Source organism: Glycine soja, chromosome 5, assembly GCF_004193775.1.
Source record: "Glycine soja cultivar W05 chromosome 5, ASM419377v2, whole genome shotgun sequence".
Lineage (NCBI taxonomy): Eukaryota > Viridiplantae > Streptophyta > Magnoliopsida > Fabales > Fabaceae > Glycine > Glycine soja.
The window spans coordinates 32,961,652-32,982,087 of NC_041006.1; the positions used below are offsets into that span (position 1 = coordinate 32,961,652).

The window sequence follows — 20,436 nt, forward strand, 5'->3', positions numbered from 1 at the left end:
GGGCACTGGCACACCCACGCAAAAAAATCCCAAACATGGGTACTTGAACATGGAAAAAGGGTTCATTTCCTTTTTTTTTTTGGATTTTGAGGCTTTGTTTTGACGTGTTAGTTGACGGAACCGGGGAACGGGACTATTTGTTTTGGGTTCTTTGATGTCCAAACATGAGAAATGGACGCCCTCCATTGTCTCAGGGCACTGGCACACCCACGCAAAAAAATCCCAAACATGGGTACTTGAACATGGAAAAAGGGTTCATTTCCTATTTTTTTGGATTTTGAGGCTTTGTTTTGACGTGTTAGTTGACGGAACCGGGGAACGGGACTATTTTTTTTTTGCTCTTTGACGTCCAAACATGAGAAATGGCCGCCTTCCATTGTCTCAGGGCACTGGCACACCCACGCAAAAAAATCCCAAACATGGGTACTTGAACATGGAAAAAGGGTTCATTTCCTATTTTTTTGGATTTTGAGGCTTTGTTTTGACATGTTAGTTGACGGAACCGGGGAACGGGACTATTGTTTTTGGGTTCTTTGACGTCCAAACATGAGAAATGGCCGCCCTCCATTGTCTCAGGGCACTGGCACACCCACGCAAAAAAATCCCAAACATGGGTACTTGAACATGGAAAAAGGGTTCATTTCCTATTTTTTTGGATTTTGAGGCTTTGTTTTGACGTGTTAGTTGACGGAACCGGGGAACGGGACTATTTTTTTTGGGTTCTTTGACGTCCAAACATGAGAAATGGCCGCCCTCCATTGTCTCAGGGCACTGGCACACCCATGCAAAAAAATCCCAAACATGGGTACTTGAACATGGAAAAAGGGTTCATTTCCTATTTTTTTGGATTTTGAGGCTTTGTTTTGACGTGTTAGTTGACGGAACCGGGGAACGGGACTATTTTTTTGGGTTCTTTGACGTCCAAACATGAGAAATGGCCGCCCTCCATTGTCTCAGGGCACTGGCACACCCACGCAAAAAAATCCCAAACAGGGGTACTTGAACATGGAAAAAGGGTTCATTTATTTAATTCTTACAAACAAAACTCATGATTCTAAAAACTTATGTTTTTTATGTAATTCTTACAAACATGGAAAAAGGGTTCATTTATGTAATTTTTACAAACATGGGTACTTGAACATGGAAAAAGGGTTCACTTATGAATTATTAATCATTTTAAAAACTTTTATTTTTTATGTAATTCTTACAAACAAAACTCATGATTCTAGGTTCCCTTTTTTTAAAAATAAATTTAAAACAACCGTAAACTTCGCTTAAGGACCACAAACAATCGGAATAACAAACTATATTATAAAATAATAAACTGTGCAAAACACGTCAACTATATTAAACAAAAACTGTAATAATTACAAATATTCATGTCAACTACAACACAACAAAATAAATACAATGATCAATGGTCCGTGCGGCGTCTCTGACGAGCCCTGACCGTCCCATCAGCACTGGGTCCCCCTCTCGCGATCGTCAAACAGTCCTGCATAATGTCATATAACTCTGTGCCTGCAGTGACTATCCTAAGGTTGAGCACACGCTCCAACCTCTGTGCAATCGCCTCATATCCCTCGTAATCATCCTGTCAAAGTCATTAAAAACATTTATTATGAAATTCAAAATAAACAACAACTCATAAAACATTAAACGCGCAAATAATCTTACCACATGTGGAGGGGGGTCAAATGCCACTGGAACCTGGGGGCTGGGCGGCTGTATGTAGTCCTCAGGGTCTGCAGCTGGTGCATCCCTCTGCTGGTCAGCTGCCTGGGTCGGTTTCATGAAAGGGTGAGATATGCGGAAAAACCACTCAATGTAATCCGCAGATACCTGCCCAGGCACTAGACAAAGCTGACCCGCAGGTAGTAAGTGATCCGCAAACTCCATCCACCTGTCATCTATCTGATCGTGTGACAATCGTGCACTAACAGGCGGCGGAGGGATGCTTTGGATGTAACCGAACTGGCGTACCACCCTCTTCGGTCGAACTGTGACGATCATAGGACCCCATCTGAGCTGACCCTGGAACGATGAAATCTCCTGAAATGCCCTAACACCCCGATGCTCCGTGTACGGCAACCAGGACACATTTGTGACGGTCAAACCATCACAACGTGCCCTGTAGGGTGCTCCTGTGATGCCCTTCATGTGTGCCTTCGACGTCAACCACCGGGAAGCACGTGGGGACGTCTCCTGGTATGTATCGTCAGTCACGCACTGGTGCACACTAGGGAAGTGCTCATAGATCCAGCACTACACAATAATTGAGGTTAACATAACATAAAAACATGTTTAAATCATAATCGAACCTAACATATTAATAAACACAAAATTTACCTGAAGTAGCGTCAAGTACCCCGCAAGCTGTCGGGTGGTGGTCCTACAAGCCTCATCTAACTGGTCATACATATGAACCAGCGCCGCAACCCCCCAAGCGTAACCACCACTATGAGCGAGGTCCTGGAAAGCGTCAAGGTGGACCACATGCACGTATGTTGCACTCTTATTAGCAAAAAGAGTGCAACCGACAAGGTGCAGTAGATAAGCGCGAGCAGCGACAATCCACCACCAGGCCTTACATCTGGTCTCATATATGTCTCGAACCCATCCTAATCGTACAAATGCTCCACGTGTGAGTGTTGTCTCCGCTCTGGCCTCCTCCACAGACACTTCCAGCAACTCCGTAAGTAAGAATCTGGCCTCCTCCGTAGAAAGGGCGTGGAAACTGTGCAAGGCACCAGTGATGGGCAAATGTAGGATTGACGACACATCATCCAATGTGATCGTCAGCTCTCCTACAGGAAGGTGGAAGGTGCTAGTCTCACTGTGCCACCTCTCCACAAATGCGGATATAAGTCCAGGATCGCCAGTAATAACTGAACAATCTATCAGTGGACTTAATCCTGTGGCAGCCACCAGGCCTTCAATCTTAGGCACTGGCCTCCCAATCAGTGTCACCTTCCTCCCATATGACACTAACTTCAAATCAGGACGTTCCTGATTTGAAGTACAAATTATACAATTATTAAAAAAATTAATCATAAACAAATAAATAAACAATGACAAATAATTAACAAATTAAAATACCTGTCCACTCCACACGGCATGCAACATGCTCGGCAAATGATGTGAGCACTGACGGGTCTCGTGGACCACCAGGGAATCCCTCTGCAGCATCATCACCATCTGACCCCTCACCACTATTTTTTTTAAAAAAATTAAACAACTTCATTTATAAAAAAAAAAACACAACTAATGTAAAAAAAATTAATTAGTAAACATCCAACTCTTAATTTAAAAAAAAATAAGAAACTTCATTTCTAAAAAAAACACAACTAAATTACTTAGTAAACATCCACAAGTTAATTTTTTTAAAAAAAAAATAAACAACTTCATATATAAAAAAAAAACACAACTAATATAAAAATAATTCATTACTAAACATCCACAACTTAATTTTTTTAAAAAAATTAAACAACTTCATTTATAAAAAAAACACAACTAATGTAAAAAAAATTAATTAGTAAACATCCAACTCTTAATTTTAAAAAAAAATAAGAAACTTCATTTCTAAAAAAAACACAACTAAATTACTTAGTAAACATCCACAAGTTAATTTTTTTAAAAAAAAAATAAACAACTTCATTTATAAAAAAAACACAACTAATACAAAAATAATTCATTACTAAACATCCACAACTTAATTTTTTTAAAAAAATTAAACAACTTCATTTATAAAAAAAAATACAACTAATGTAAAAAAAACTAATTAGTAAACATCCACTTCTTTATTTAAAAAAAAAATAAGAAACTTCACTTCTAAAAAAACACAACTAAATTACTTAGTAAACATCCACAAGTTAATTTTTTTTAAAAAAAAATAAACAACTTCATTTATAAAAAAAAAAAAACACAACTAATATAAAAATAATTCATTACTAAACATCCACAACTTAATTTTTTTAAAAAAATTAAACAACTTCATTTATAAAAAAAACACAACTAATGTAAAAAAAATTAATTAGTAAACATCCAACTCTTAATTTAAAAAAAAAATAAGAAACTTCATTTCTAAAAAAAACACAACTAAATTACTTAGTAAACATCCACAAGTTAATTTTTTTAAAAAAAAATAAACAACTTCATTTATAAAAAAAACACAACTAATATAAAAATAATTCATTACTAAACATCCACAACTTAATTTTAAAAAAAATTAAACAACTAATGTAAAAAAAATTATTTAGTAAACATCCACAATTTTTTTAGAAAAATTATTTACTAAACATCCACAACTTAATATTTAGTAAAAATACACAATTTAAATTATAAAAAAAACATCACATCAAAAACCCAAACCTCATTTTTCATAAAATCTAAAAAACAAAATAACCAAAATAAATACAATAATTCATTTTAAAAAAAAACAAAACAATTTCTATTTAAAAAAATTAAAAAAAGAATAAAAAGCAAAAAAAAAAAAAAAAAACAAAAAAACCACTTCCGGAAATTTGAAAGTTCTTCCGGAAGAGGGCGTCTTCCGGAATTCTTCCGGATAAACCACTTCTTCCGGAAAGTTCCCGGAAGAACCTTTTCCGAGAGTCTTCCGGAAGAAGTGTTCTTCCGGAAGACGTTTGGTTACTTCCGGAAGAACACTTCTTCCGGAAACTTTCCAGAAAAGGTTATTCCGGAACTTCCGGAAGAACTCCTAATGGGTCTTCCGGAAGACTCCGCCGTCAGCCATTTCCCCATTTTTTCCGGCGTCTCCTGCTCTCGTCTTCTACCCTAAGGTTCCCCTAACCTAAGGTTCTTCTAACCTACCCTAAATGCTACAACTACAGTGCATAATAAAAGCAAAGGGAAGATTAGGGACACCTACCTCGAACGGAAATGGCGTCCAACCGAAAAAGCAGCAGCTGGGCTCGCGGTGGAGGAGAAGGCTCGCGGAAGAGGTAAGCAAAGGAAGAAAAGCAGAAGAAAGAAGAAGTGGCTGAGTGATTCCGAGAGAGGAGAAGAAAACTATTTAAATATTTTAAACTTTTTTAATGAAGGGTAAAATGGTAGTTTCAATAAATTGCTGGGTGCACCTAGCAACTCCCCTGAGTTTTTGAGGAGTATCTATCTTACTGCTCTAAATATGTACTAAGTGAAGAGTTGGTGTACTTTTTTTAATTTTTTTTTATGAACTGTACCCGTTATTTTAGGTTCTTAGAAGAAACTTTGATTTTCATAGTTATTTTAGAATTTTGTGAACAGATCCTTAGATCAACTTATTTGTATTAAGTTTACCCTCAAGAAAAGAGAGAACATAACACCTGTAGATAGAGGGGAGGGATATATGACTAGTTGGAACTAGAAACTATTTATGTTAAAATGAGGTTGAAAGTGCGCATAATTTTTTAATTCAATTTATCCTTCCAAGGCATGACATCATTGAGGAGTTATTTGCAGTTGCACGTAGATCGGAGTTTCAAATTTGTAGCAAGACTAGAGGACTCAAAATATAGTTGGATGTCTCTGTTACACTCTAAAATATCTTCAATGAACGTTGTGATTGGTCATGATTTCTATGGAAATGAGAAGCAAAATGAATACTAACTAGTGTATAAATTTAGAGTGTTGCTAGGTGCACCCAGCATTTTTGCTGGTGCACCCAGCAAAGTTTTTAAATGGCAAAAATGTCCCTAGCTTCTTTCTTCCTTAAAAATGAATTTTTTTTTAAGAAAGGCGCAGAACCTCCATTTTTGTTCGCTGTGCTTTCTCTCGTTTTCTCTTTTTCGTGCGGCATTGCGTCTTGTTCGTGAGGGAAGCAACGTTGAGGGCAGCGGTGAAGGTGAAGGTACCGGCGTCGAGCGTTGCGATGGTCGGTGGCGGCAAACGAGGTACGTAGATGGTAGTATATGTTGCAGACGTATGGACATACTTCCGGATCAAGTTGATCCCTAAGTGTTTTACGGATCAACTTGATCCGGAAGCGGCTTGATCCGGAAGTCTCTTACGGATCAACTTGATCCGGAAGAGTATTAAGCAGCTTCCGGATCAAGTTGATCCGTAAAACACTTACGGATCAACTTGATCCGGAAGGATGTTACGGATCAACTTGATCCAGAAGATACGGATCAACTTGATCCGTAAGTGTATTTTTTTGTATTTGCTGTTTTTGCATTTATTTTCCTTTTTTCTTTTAAATTACTAATTTTTTTGTATGGTCATTTTTTGTTTGATTTGGTTAGATGGACGAAGATGAGTGGATGTATGAAATAATGTCTGAACGAGCGAATATGGATTATGAAAATGCAGAATCATGTGGTGCGAATGAACCACATGTTGATTGTTCGGATGCGTTCAAGACTTCTCAGGTTATAATGTTAATGTTTGTCACATATTTAATAAAATGAATACTGGTAGAAAACTTAAATCATGTGGATTTTGTAGGTGTTTGAGTGCCTAGAGGATGTTTTGCGGTGGGCTCGATCCGTGACTCATGAAAACGGATTTGTGACAGTGATTTTAAGGTCAGACACAAACACAGGTAGTAAAGGAAAGAGTACATTTGTGTTAATTGGCTGTGAAAGGAGTGGCGAGTATAAGTGTAGGAAAAAAGAATTTATCAGAAGAGACACTGGGACTAGGAAATGTGGGTGTCCCTTCAAGCTTTGTTGCAAGCCAGTGGCTGGATGGTGAAGTTGATTTGTGGAGTGCATAATCATGAATTGGCCAAGTCATTAGTTGGACATCCATATGCGGGGAGATTGACTAAAGCTGAAAAAACACTTATTGCTGATATGACGAAGTCCATGGTGAAGCCAAGAAACATTCTGCTAATTCTAAAGGAACACAATTCCAATAGTTGTATGACTATTAAACAGATATACAATGCAAGAAGTGCATTCCGTTCTTCCATAAGAGGAAGCGATCTTGAAATGCAACATCTGATGAAGCTTCTTGAACGTGATCAATATATTTATTGGCACAGAATAAAGGATGAAGACGTGGTTCGAGATATCTTTTGGTGCCACCCTGATTCAGTGAAGTTAGTCAACGCATGCAATTTGGTGTTTTTGATAGACAACACCTACAAAACAAATCGGTATAGACTCCCATTGCTCGATTTTGTTGGGGTGACACCAACTGGGATGACATTCTCTGCCGGTTTTGCATATGTGGAGGGTGAACGCGTTAATAATTTGGCATGGGCTTTACAACGCTTCCGAGGCCTTTTTTTAAAGCGTGATGCCCTCCCTGGAGTTATTGTCACTGACAAAGACCAAGCATTGATGAATGCAGTGAAAGATGTATTCCCTGAATGCACAAATTTGTTGTGCATCTTTCACATAAACAAGAATGTGAAGGCTAAATGTAAATCACTAATTGCGCAAAAAAATGCTTGGGATTATGTTATGGATTGCTGGGGATCTCTGACTGATTGTCCTTCAGAACAACAGTTTGATGAATGCCTGAAGAAGTTCGAAGTAGCTTGCGCACCTTGGCCAATATTTGTTGACTATGTCAAGGAAACATGGATAATACCACACAAGGAAAAATTTGTTTTCACCTGGACTAATAAGGTGATGCACTTAGGAAACACAACAACAAGCAGGTATGAAACTGTTCAACTATTTCTATTAACGTTGAAAAATTTATGGAATTGTATTATTGTATATGTTTATTTTTATTTGTGTATTTGAAATGTAGGGTTGAATCTGCTCACTCGTCTTTAAAAAGACTGTTACAAAATAGCATTGGAGACTTATGCAGTGTGTGGGATACCGTGAACAACATGATTACGTTGCAACACACACAGATTAAAGCATCATTTGAAACAAGTACACATGTCGTAGGACATGTGTTCCAAAAAACCTTATACAGGAGGCTGCTTGGAATGGTTTCAAGGTATGCTTTAAATCAGATTGTTGCTGAATTAGAGCGTGTTCACTATGCTGGCAAGAATCCCTCAAGTTGTGGTTGCGTGGTGAGAACCACGCTTGGTCTTCCTTGTGCTTGTGAGCTATCCAAATATGTTAGTGGTTGCATCCCACTTGATTCAATTCATATGTTCTAGAGGAGACTCAGTTTTTCAGACCAAGGGTTATCTGAGCCCGAGGTGGGCATCAAGGACGTAATGAAAACGATATACCAAAAATTCGAAGAACTTGATGTTTGTGGCAAGTTTACTCTAAGAAGTAAACTTTGGGAAATTGCACACCCTGGTCAGAATTCGATGTGTCCTCCTCCAACAAAGGTAACACAAAGGGGGCACCGAAGAAAACTACGAGTAGGAACCTAAGGTCAACAAAGCGCGATCCATCTTACTTGGAGTATGTAGATGCCTTTGAATCAAAACAAAATAACAATTCGTCGGTGAGACGTACTGCATCATCCTCTGAGCAACCGAATCAAAGAACGATGATGCCCATGTTGGATCAGTTTCAGCCATTTATGCACGACTTCATTGATAAGATTGTTGATCTCAAAGGTGATGGTAACTGTGGATATCGGTCGGTTTCCAGTTTATTAGGTATGGGTCAAGACTCTTGGTCGGTGGTCCGCAACCATCTGCTTAAAGAACTTGTCAATTTCTCATAATACTATATCAAGCTCTTTGGTGGCACGGAGAGATTTGAGGAATTAAGGATGTCACTACTTGTTGATGGGTTAACTAAGGTATGTAATTTATGAATTTGATTTTTAAGACTTTAGTTTGAAATTAAGTTTGACATGTATATTTGTTTTATTCAGGTGACAACGGATAAATGGATGGATATAACAGACATGGGACATGTCATTGCATCAAGGTATAACGTAATCGTTGTATCCTTGTCTAAACAACAAAGCATGACATTCTTTCCCCTTAGAAGTCAACCGCTGACAAATTCTTCATTGCATCGTATAATTTGTATCGGTCATGTGTATGACAATCATTTTATTGAGGTACATTGTAGATATGAAGTGTTTTTTTTTATGATTATGCAATGAGTTTTGTAGGATTGAGTTAACAATTTTTTCGCATACACAACAGGTTTATTTAAAAGAACCTTGTCCCTTACCGCCTGTATCATTGTTATGGTCTAGCAATTGTCATCCGCAGGCGAAGTCATGACCAAATCCATATATTAGCAGAATGCAGCATTACAAGAACTTCGTGATGTTCAAGAGAGACTATGTTGACATAAATGATGATTGAACATGTAATTTATAAATGCCTGATCGTTTTGAACATATAATTTATTTGTTACGTCCACAACAAAATTATTACTTAATTCTAAAAAAACATGTATGATATATCGTTGTCTGACTTGACTACACATTGTTGAAAACCGTGTATGATAAATTATTGTCTGCATTAACATAAAGCGCGTGAAAGGACCCTGCACAGCATGACTACACATGCAGATCTGATGCAAGCTAAAGCATGTCATGTCATTCGTGTAGTTGACAACACATACAGAAAGCATGTGCATGCGTATTTTCAATCTTTAAAAAATGCAGCACTAATATTAAAACTCTTCTATATATATGGCACACCCTAACCTTGTAAGAAAGCACAAGTTTCAGTATCAACCCAAGTCTTACAAAAAACTATGGCATTCTTGGGAGAGACAAGCAGTCAGACAGTTGTGAACTCCACATTAGGTTTTATTTTTCCAAATGGATCCATTGTTCACAACGACAGTGGTGTTTCCTTCCAAGCTTCCACTCCAGTTCCCATTCGAGTACCTAACGGGTGTGATTTTCAAACGTTAAAAACCAGAATACACAATACCCTTAAGCTAACCGACAAGCAATTTTTGGATGAAATTTACTACCGGCAGCCTTTCACGTATGCAGGTAATCAATTTCGGTTTCAATGTATGCAACTGAAAGATGATGCTGATGTTAACACAATGTTAATGTGTAATCATGAATTTTCGTTTGTTGGTCTGATTGAGTTATTATGTAGCATTGCTAGAACCCCAGATGGTATTTTAAACTTACTTGCAACTACTATGACCCCTACTCATGATGCCCTGCTATATTACAATGGGAGGTGGAACATGTCACGCCAAAATGAGTTTGTTGGTTACTCGTTCACAGGAAAAAATCCCAAAAACTTTGACATTCCCACCGGATGTACCATGGATGAACTGAAGGATTTGATCAAACAAGTTGCACCTCGTGGGATTCCCCTTTATGGTGTTGATGAAACACAAATGGTAATGCGATTGTTTTTTCGGAAACCAAGTCACCATGAGTATTCAAAAAAAGTTATAAAATTTGAAATAATTGAACTCAAAACCAACGAGGACGTGATGAAGGTGTTCATTGAGTCTAACTACTGGAAAAAGATTGGGCCAATAAAAATTTTAGTTGTTTTCAGTAAACCTTTACCGCAAATGGAAAACGAGTTGTCCTTGTCGCAAAATTAGCATGAGTTAGTTAGATGTAGTATTTGATGAAAATTTAATTTCGTTCGACTATGTTAAAGTTAATGTACTGTTTGAATTCATGTATTGCATAATCGTTTTCAATTACAAGAAACTCAACTAAAAAAATAGATTTCTATATATAACAAACTAATTAATAAATTGTTTTTCTTCTTACGGATCAAGGTGATCCATACGTTGATCCGTAAGACACTTACGGATCAACTTGATCCGTAAGTGTTTTACGGATCAACGTACGGATCACCTTGATCCGTAAGAAGAAAAACAAGCAGGGGCAATTTTGGCATTTAATAGCTTTGCTGGGTGCACCAGCAATAATGCTGGGTGCACCTAGCAACACTCATAAATTTATCATCCCACACTGGACAGGAGATGTAAAAGCCCAAAGAAAAAGCGCCACCCCCCTCCCCCCCCCAAAAAAAAAGAAAAGAATGTCTCATATTTAGAAGAAGTTGAAGGGGTTGAATCTAAAGTTGGCATAATTGGAACTGACATAAGCATTAAGGAACTCATTCTGAGCAGACCAGAAGTCAGCTTTGAGACCCCCTCTCCTAACTGCTTTTAGGATTTTGTTCTTGTGTGTGTATCCAGTCACTACTACTTTCTGGCAGTTAGTATCCACTTCCACTTTTTCTATCCCTGCATAAACAGTACCACACATTAATACAACCACCAAGTCAGAATTATTGTAACACTGATTAGCAAAACCTGTTTCAATTAAACCAACCTTTTAATTTTGAGAGGCATTTCCTTAGTCTTTTCTCATGTATACAAACCATCTCCACTTTTAACTCAACAACCTGCAAAGCAAAAACAGTGATTGAATATTATTGAAAAGAATTGGCTGCAAATTTGAGAAAGATTTAGCCCAAGTTAGACTAGCTTTCGTTAGCTAATTGCACACATGAGACTAATATTATTTCCCAATTAATCAGGCTATGGTAATACTCTTTTAGTTCATTTGGCAATCATTTTGTTGATAGAGTGTGCATGATTTCATCTACTTATTAGAAAATAGAACATCTATCAAGATTTTAAATCACGATCATGATTTCATTCCATTCTTTGATATTGTGGAAAATATTGGACAAATTTGGACCATGTGACCACAATTGTAGTCGCGTTGCTATCTCAGACACTCCAAAAACCTTAGTATTTCAGCTAAAATCATGGTTGTGGACTATTTTCTAAAACCTTGTCATCTATAACTATTTTTTAAAACCTTGTAATCTATAATGCTTATATGAAACTTAAAACACCCAATCTTGTATATTTTTCAGCATAATTGTTAAAGGCCAAATATCCAAAATGAGAGATTATATCTTTTTTTCAAAAAGGCACGGAAAAATTTATTAAATAAAGAGCATAGGTTTGAGATCAAGATGTGCCAAAACCATGCAAGAATGAGGGATAAACAAACCGTGTAACAGTAATGAGATTAAAAGTTACAAAAATAATACCTCCATGGAAACTGCTGAGAAGAAATAATGCTACAGAATGATGATTTGGAGAGGGAAGACAGAGCAGGAGTGAAGGATAAAGTGAGACAGAATGATTTGAAAACAATTGAAATGAGAGTTAATCAATGAGACAGAGACATACACACATGGATATTTATATGTTAAACCACAGACAAGATCAACTGAAGTTAGAAGAAACATTAAGTGGGGGAATGTCTGGGGTTTTGAGTCTGCTGGTTGCTTAAACTAGTAATATAAGGCTAAACCATAAGCTTTTTCAGGACAGAAGCACATTAAGCTTTAGAATATGCGACACAAGCCTCGAGGTTTTGGATCCACGCAAAGCAATGAGTGTATGAGAATTTGAAATGATTGGCTTTGACAGGTCCAACATGGCTTTTTTTCCCTTTTGACCGAAGTTTTTTACTAAGATAGAGAGAGGAAACCAAAAAGAAAGAGATCAGACAAAAGAACTCTTGGATTTGATGACAAGAGCATTCAGCATGTTGAACATCTGGCACATTAAACATACCTTATATATCGAATCTGTCCATAACCATATTAAATTGTTCATATTGAATACTTACACAATTGCTTATATAATAAGAAAACTTGAATAAATTGTAAATAGGTTCTTTAAACAAAATCTATTTATCTATGCGGCTTAGATTTGGTGTTAATGTCATTGTATTAATGTTAATTGTTAATTTTGTTAGTGGAGGATTTGAACCTACAATAACTTTCCTCTTTCCTTCTCCCATTTCCACCAAGCTAACATTATATCTTCAATTTGGTGTTAATGTTGTTTCAATGTCTTTTTTATTTTTCCTTAATGATATTTAACTATTTTCTATCATTAGTAATGTAAGGAGAGAGGATTTGCCAAATAGGGAGAAACAAAAAAGTGGACAATAAAATGCTTAGTCTGCAATATGTGCAGGCATGGTATATGAATAAAGTGGATCAATTCTTTTCTTGCTATCTGACATATAGTATTTCATTTGCTTCAATGTGGAGCACATTTAGCAAGGAAAAAGAAGTACATATCAGAAAAGAAAAAGGGAATAGAAACGTCTATTATGTAGACAATGAGAAAGACAATATAAACAGACCAAGCAGCAAGTTTGGCATAATTTAGTTTGGTGTTGATGCTCGGTATACGAGGTTTCTCTCACGTAACTTTTCATTGAGGGCCTATCTCACCCGTTACAAGAGAAAATTTTATGTAACAATAAAATTTTAACACAATTAAATAAATACAAGTTAAAAACCGTTCGATGATAACTTTCATGCAATTAATTTCCAACTCTAAAGGATCCTGGCCCAACTGCTTCATTGTAATGCTTCCAATGTCTATCATAAGATTCTCTTCTGCTCAATACTTTGGTTACCTGCTAGTACTAGTCAAGGAAGCTCGTTTAGCAAAGTTCCAAGAGTCAAGCACTAAGTTAAAATTAGTTTCAGTTAACTGGCTTTACTTTTCTTTTTGGATTTCAATGACTTAATACAAAGAAATATTAACAATATTAGCTATATATATATATATATATATATATATATATATATATATATATACACGTTCTTTGTTGTTAACTAAAAGGAGGAACAGAGGAACTTAACGCACACAATAGCTAGAGTTTCTGAGAATGAGAGCCCAGAGAAACTGAGTTTCTGGAAATTAATGTATAGTCTATTTCTACTTTCCTGTATAACCAGTTAAATCCCTATAGGCGACAAATTTTTTCTTTGAATATTTAACACAACTTCATACTCAAAACTCAAAACTCAAAACCTCAAATTAAGCATGAACAATCCTTCTTTCTTGCGTCAATTAATCTACATGTTTTCCAAGTAGAGTTTAAAGAAGAACATGGAGAAGACTGTAGGGAGTGTTTTTACAAATGTTTGAAAACACTCGTAAAAACAGCTTATGATATGTCAATAACCTGTTTGCAGCTTATTTCCAAGAACTTAGATAACTGATAGAGACAACCTACAATTTAAATCTAAACGGTAGATTTCTTCTTTGATTACATAAACAACTTATATGCCATAATTCTTTTCCCGATACACTAATTCCACAAGAACTTAAATTATTTACTCAAACACAAACTCCAATTGTGAGGAAACTATACATCTTGATGTTCTGAAATTTGAAGCATTATGATCGATCATAACGTAATGGTTGTATTCGTCAAAGGAAATGCGTTTCATGTCATAACAAACAATTCAACACCCGCAAAATTGCAATCTACCTCGCACTTCCCACAATATCTTTGATTTGGCGCCAGTGAATCACCAGAGAAATTAATCATGTAAAAAGAATTACTCCAATTAATATTCATATAGAAAAACAACAGCATTTACTACAGTCTTAAGATATGAATCTTTCACGCACTAGTGTATAATTCAATTTACAAAGTAACAAAAGAGGGCAATGGTTAGGGTTTTGAGTATTAACCACACTTTAAACAAAGATTTCTTCTACTGAGACGAAGAGAGTGATTCCTTTCCTCCAAGCGTTCGAATTATAGCTTCCAGAAGTTTGATGTCCTCGTCGCGCTTCTCGATCTCTTCTTGTTTCGCTCGCAGCTCTTCCATGTGCAGCTCAAACACCTCTGTAAAAAACAAAAATCAGAAATGATTAGTGCTTTCGATTGCAGATCAGAACTATTACAAACCTCAATTGCAGCAACGAGAACTGAAATCGGAAGTGAAATGATCGTAAAGAGGAAAAGGAGAGGATGATGATACTTGTGGTGTTTTCGAGTTCGGCGGTGAGCTGATGAGCGCGCGATTCGGCGGATTTCTGAGCAGCCTCGGCCTGGCGCTTCTCGGAGCGAGCGCGGGCGGCGGTGGTGATGGCGGCGTCGACCTCTCTCTCCAAGGTCTGGACTCGTTGCTGGAGGAGCTTGATGGTGCGGGCCTGGTCGGCGGCGAGGGAGGCTTTGGAGAAGGTGTCGTCGTCGACGAAGACGGCTTTGGTGAGGAGAAGCTTCTGGAGAGAGTCGAGATTGGAGGCCATCTCCGTCAGATTTGTCATCGCTCCGCTCCATCGCTCTCCTTTCTCGTTCTCCCCCATCGTCTCACCGCTCAACACCAACCCTGCATTCGCACTCATTATTAATTAACTTCTTGCTACAACTTTAAGGGTAAATTGCTAAATTCAATCTCCAAAGTCTGAATTACTAACAAATTAATCCCTTCAAAAATATAAAATATAAATTTAATCTTCGAATGTAAAAGTCAAATAAAAACTACATTGTTTAATCATACTTTCTAAGTCTGCTGGATTTTATTGGAAAAAAAATACATTTTTTTGGAATTTACTTCTTATTCTCGTTTAATGTGTATAGATTTAATAATTTTTAGTCAAATAAAAAATATGACTAAAATTAAGTATGCACATGATTTAGGCTTGGATAATTTATCACAAAAGTTATTGTAACAAAATAAATGTTATTTGTATGATATTAATCAAAATCGTCAGCAATAAAAAAAATCAAAATCGTCTTAGGATTTATAATTACTGAAAAGGTCATGATGACTTTTATAATGTAATTTCAATATTTCCCTTTTGTTTTTTAAATTTTTTTTAATCATATTAAAGTAATACCATAAACGTTATATTTTTTTAAGTAAAAACTTTTGGTGATAGCAGGTTTAATTAAGTTTTATAGTTCCTAAATCTAAAATTTTCCACATATAATCACCATAAACAATTTACTTCCTAAACCTAAAATTTTGATCTCTAGTTTTCCTTTTTTATCTTTCACACAGTGGGCTGAGTTAAATTAATCATTAATACAGCATTTGAAAATGAGGATTAGTTGACAAGTTTTGAAGTTGAGGTGCAGTCTTAGTTTCTTACAACAGTACAAAGATAAACTATCATGTTGGAGCCGACATAGGGTGTGAGTTTGAAGTCTTGGAAAGGGAAATTTCCACTCTCCAATGCAGAAGGAAACGTATAAGTAATGGGGCTAATGAATTGGCATTCGGTTGAACTCAACTGAGTTCCAAACACACTAACAGAGGAAAATCTGAAGCAATTTCAAAATTACTGATCTCAATCACCATACAAGAATAATATGAGAAGTAGAATTTGTGGATATGCATGCTTAATTGCGTGTAAAATACGAACAAAATTTTCCTTTCATTTACAAATACTCAAAAGAGAAACAAAGCAAGAATTAACATTGGAGTTGCTGCTTCAGAACCAACATGCGATCTTTTCTTACTCTACAACATGAACCTGTTGAGATTTCTGAAGAGTTGACCAAAAATAAAAAGCAGATGGGACAATTCAATCTGCAATTCTGTATAATAAAGACGTGTGAAACAAAAACACATTTTCAATTGACAGGCATAAGGATACCTTCCACATGCTGTGGATTTCCGAAGATAATATATATACAAAAGCTGCCAATCCATACAAGCTTTTCCATCAGAGTACTCCCAGGATAAAACACTCACGTCTGAGTATGAACATTGAAATATAGGGTCTTCATCTGCAATTCAGGCTCCTTCCAGGCATCTGTGGATTGGATTTATGAGAAAACATTAGTAAGGAGTAAAATGGAGATATGCTGAAGAAATTTGAGATTTTAAAAAATATATATACATGAAAATTTGAAAATTGATGAATTCTTTTATCTGTAACAGAAACGTTATTTTGTTGGTTGGGATGGGGGTGGGGGTGGAGGTGGAGGGGTTGGTACTCATCTCTCTACTGAACTTAACTATCTTTACTTAAATTCCACACCCATAACATAACTGTTACCATCATTCAGTGAAAAACTGCGGCGGCCAAGCAGGTTCAAACCCAGAAGTGCAGAAAAGTTCATCATCCTTATGTGAGACTGAACATATAAATGAGTTTCCATAGGAAAAAGCTTTCTTCCCCTGATTAAATACATCATGTAAGTGAACAGCAGTTCAACAATATTCCATTTCTTATGGTTTTAATTTCTATTCTACAGAATAAAGATGCTAGTAAAAACCAATTCAATGCACAGGGTAATGTTCTTAAAAACACGAGTTTCACTGGATGGCATCAGAAGCTGAGAAAAAAATGGTTATGCATTGGAGAGAAAGAATGGCTTCCTTTATTCATACATATGTATATATTTCAAATTCTACATGCTGAGATTTTCCAAGGATATTCATGTGCTAAATGCTAAGCAAAATATGTAGTTAGTCTGCTTAACAATGTAGGCGCTCTCTTTGCTCTCTCTCACACACAGATGTTTCAAATGTTACTTGCTCAGGTTTCCCCAGGACATTCATTTACTATGTGCTATGTATGTTACTTTGCTAAACAGTGAAGGCTTCCAGAAAGATACAAGAGCAAGTGCAACCAACAAGTTTGTTAAATGTATGAACCTAATCTATGATAGGAAACTCATCAAATCTAGGAGCACAATTGATAATTGGATTCAGATATAACTAATTAAGAACTGCAGTCCCAGACAGATAGAATAAATAAAGGAAGAGAGACTAAAAACATGGATTTAGGACCTATATTCAATTTCTGTAGAGGAATTTTTGAGCTTGTAACTGGCTTTGTATGGGCAATAATGACAGCAGCACAGACATCGGGCATCAAACACCGCGGATAGAAACTTCCAATTCCTGCACTCTCCTAGCCAAATCATGCTTGCCACAGTTCTTCAATCCATCAGTAACCATGTCAAAACATCGCGAAATGGGGACCAACCCCATCTCTGTCATTTCAAAGATATAATTCGCGGCCTCAACAAACTTGCCAGCGCGACCACACATGGTAATCAGCATAGTATAAAGAGGCCGATTAGGAGGATGGGCCTTGGCCTTCATATCCCCAAAGAAGCAAAAAGCATCATCAAACTGGCCCCTCCTACACAAAGCCTTAATAACGGGCGCATACAAGCTCGGAAAGGGCTTGTGGCCATCCTCAATGAAATTATTCAACAACCTAAATGCCTCATCAACCATCCCACTCTTTGAAACCGCGGGAACAAGAATCTTATAAGTGTTAACATCAGGAGCCATCCCCAAAGCACACACTTCATGATAAAGACCAACACAGAACTGAACGTCCTCTTTAGAAACTGTCTCCACCACAGCATTGAAGGTTCCAACATCAGGAACACTCCCTTGCTTGATCATGTTCCTCACCATTCCCTTGGCGGATTCCACGTAGCCGGCATTGAGCAGGCCTTCGACTAGAAGGTCGCGGCCGCGGACGGGAGGGTTGAAGCCTTTCTCGCTCATTTCCTCAAGGAAGAGCTTGGCCTCGCGGAGTTTCCCGTTGGAGCACCAGGCGTTGACGAGGACCGCGTAGGTGGTTTTGTCCGGACGGAGGCCCTTGCGGAGCATGCGGCGGACGAGGGCGTAGGCGCCGTGGAAGAGTTTGTTGTGGCAGAGAGACCTGAGGAGGAGGGAGTTAAAAGGTTAGTTCAGCGGCAAAGAAAACTCGTGGCTTCCATTGATAAAAAATCTAACAATTAACAACTAAATAATATTTGCCGATAAAAAAAAAACCTGAGGAGGGCGTTGTAGAGAGGGAGGGTCTGAGGGCAGTTGAGGAGGAGGGGGGATTTGTTGAAGACCTGGACGGATTGGTCGACGTGGCGGTTGTCGCCGTAGGCCTCGATGACGGAGGCGACGGCGGAGGGGGAGAGGGAGAGACGGTGGTGGAGGGTGACTTGGCGGATGAGGGCCCACATGGACTGGTAGGTGTTGGCGCGGGCGAGGGTGGTGACGATTTGTTCGAATTCGAGGGAGGTTGGAGAGTAGGAGGGGTGGGTTCGTGCCCAGTTGAAGAAGCGGAGAGACTCAGTGGGATTGTTGGAACACGCGCGAAGGACACGGAAGACGAGCTCGGGGGTTACGGTGATGCGGAGCTTGTTGAGGGTGCGTTCCAGGTAGAAGTCGCGCCGCACGATGTTCGACACGTGGTGGATTACTGCGAAGTACTCGTCGCGGGAGGAAGACGCGGTGGTTAGGGTTTTCGTGATTGAATGGAGATTGAGGAGGAGACGCGGTTTTGAGTGTCTAAGGATCAGTTTTGAGCAAGTCTGCAGCATTGCGATTGAGTGTCTTTGTTCTTCGGCTACTCCTTTCTGATTAAATGGAATCAAATTAGGAATCAGAAGCTACTGTTAGGGCAATGGAGTTGATTATGAATGGTAAATATATAGTTCTTTTCTTCCGTGTGACTTGATTGTTCCGTTGTTCTTCCAGTTTCATTACAGTGGTTGTGTAGGGTGTTTGATAGAAAAATACAGCAACTCTTCTTTCCTTGTATGTGGAGCTCTCAAGGAGTTTTAGTTGCCCTTTCATAACGGGCCAAGATGTTTTTCTAATCAGCGAATGAATTTTTGTTTCTTTTTTTTTCCCACTTTTTGAGCTCATTGGGACACGAAGCAGCAGCGGGGATGGGAGGTGGAATTTTTGGGTAAACAAGTTTGAGCCTGGGATCGATTTGCTATAGAAACAGACTCATTCACTCAAGTGTTTTATGCCACAACAGGCTCAACACTTGAAATGTTCTAGCTAACTTCCTTAAAGAGGTTAACTCTTATCAACTTGTACATAAACTGTAGTTATAAGTTCAAAACCACAAATAATTAGAGGAGGAAACATGATCTAGAACACTCTACCATTGGCCCACTCAAGATTATCCTATTTCTTGTCATATCAAGGATCACTTTATTTCTAACCGATTTAAGTATCCTTATAAATTAACCTTGTGTGAATGTTTATGGAGCTAATATCATTGAGACGTAACGACACAATCAGAAAGACACCACGTCCTAACATGTCAGACACACTCAACAATCAACAATATATCTTGTATCATGTACGGAGGGGACAAGACTATACTCACATAATAGCATGATGTTAATAAAATTAGGATATATGAATAGAATTATCAGAAAACATCATGTATAAATAAAGGCAAGTTGCATAACTCACCTCAAGTTCAAGGTAGGCAAAGTTAGGGAAGAGATGCTGGTGGAGACTTGCATATTTTTGTTCTCTCTAGTGTTCTCTAACATGAACAAATCCTTTTTTTATGAGACTATAAATAATAAAATAAGCATATTTCATAGAAGAAATTTTTATTTGAGTCGTGTGATGTGAAACTGTTATGAAATCTCCCAATTTAACCAAGTTACATATCTAGAGACCGAATTCAAAATCTCTTTTTTAATCTGAAAAATCTAATTTTTTGTTTATTTTCACATTCGATAGTAATTAAAGAAACGGTTTGTGAAACGGTGAGATAAGGACAACACTGAACCAATAAATAGCTGTTACTCAAAAAGTGATTCATACCATGACAGAATGAAAGGGAAAAATAGCTTGATGTCAAAGATGATACATGGTAGATGTATATGATAAGACTTATTGTGAATTTCCCCATGATACTTTGAGAGAGACGCCACTTCATGAAAGTGTTTCTTTAATTAAAATTTTCCACTTTTATCCAGGGTCATTCGATAATGATATGCCTCTTCTCCAAATCCTTTTTTCGTATTCCAGTGGAAAGA

At 37.5% G+C, this 20,436-nt stretch overlaps 3 protein-coding genes across 6 annotated transcripts; all 3 read right to left on the reverse strand.

The window, feature by feature from the left end:
* Positions 1 to 10,722: 10,722 nt before the first annotated feature.
* Positions 10,723 to 13,426, reverse strand: LOC114411511 (heavy metal-associated isoprenylated plant protein 45-like). Its single transcript, XM_028375166.1, has 3 exons — positions 11,897 to 13,426; positions 11,164 to 11,236; positions 10,723 to 11,075 (listed from the first exon to the last, which is right to left on the reverse strand). Exons 1-3 carry the CDS (start codon positions 11,900 to 11,902, stop codon positions 10,879 to 10,881), a joined length of 276 nt encoding a protein of 91 aa, XP_028230967.1. The 5' UTR covers positions 11,903 to 13,426; the 3' UTR covers positions 10,723 to 10,878.
* A 441-nt stretch (positions 13,427 to 13,867) lies between these two features.
* Positions 13,868 to 15,033, reverse strand: LOC114412567. Of its 2 annotated transcripts, XM_028376503.1 has the most exons (3): positions 14,651 to 15,033; positions 14,363 to 14,514; positions 13,868 to 14,170 (listed from the first exon to the last, which is right to left on the reverse strand). In XM_028376503.1, exons 1-2 carry the CDS (start codon positions 15,015 to 15,017, stop codon positions 14,381 to 14,383), a joined length of 501 nt encoding a protein of 166 aa, XP_028232304.1. In that variant the 5' UTR covers positions 15,018 to 15,033; the 3' UTR covers positions 13,868 to 14,170; positions 14,363 to 14,380. The 2 variants fall into 2 exon arrangements, with proteins under 2 accessions (XP_028232304.1, XP_028232303.1); XM_028376502.1 differs by lacking the exon at positions 13,868 to 14,170 and having other exon boundaries at positions 14,204 to 14,514; positions 14,651 to 15,032.
* Positions 15,034 to 15,983: 950 nt separating this feature from the next.
* Positions 15,984 to 19,487, reverse strand: LOC114412568 (pentatricopeptide repeat-containing protein At5g18390, mitochondrial). Of its 3 annotated transcripts, none has more exons than XM_028376504.1 (4): positions 18,422 to 19,487; positions 17,417 to 18,308; positions 16,680 to 16,801; positions 15,984 to 16,433 (listed from the first exon to the last, which is right to left on the reverse strand). In XM_028376504.1, exons 1-2 carry the CDS (start codon positions 18,964 to 18,966, stop codon positions 17,501 to 17,503), a joined length of 1,353 nt encoding a protein of 450 aa, XP_028232305.1. In that variant the 5' UTR covers positions 18,967 to 19,487; the 3' UTR covers positions 15,984 to 16,433; positions 16,680 to 16,801; positions 17,417 to 17,500. The 3 variants fall into 3 exon arrangements, with proteins under 3 accessions (XP_028232305.1, XP_028232306.1, XP_028232307.1); XM_028376505.1 differs by having other exon boundaries at positions 16,674 to 16,801; XM_028376506.1 differs by lacking the exon at positions 16,680 to 16,801.
* Positions 19,488 to 20,436: the final 949 nt, after the last annotated feature.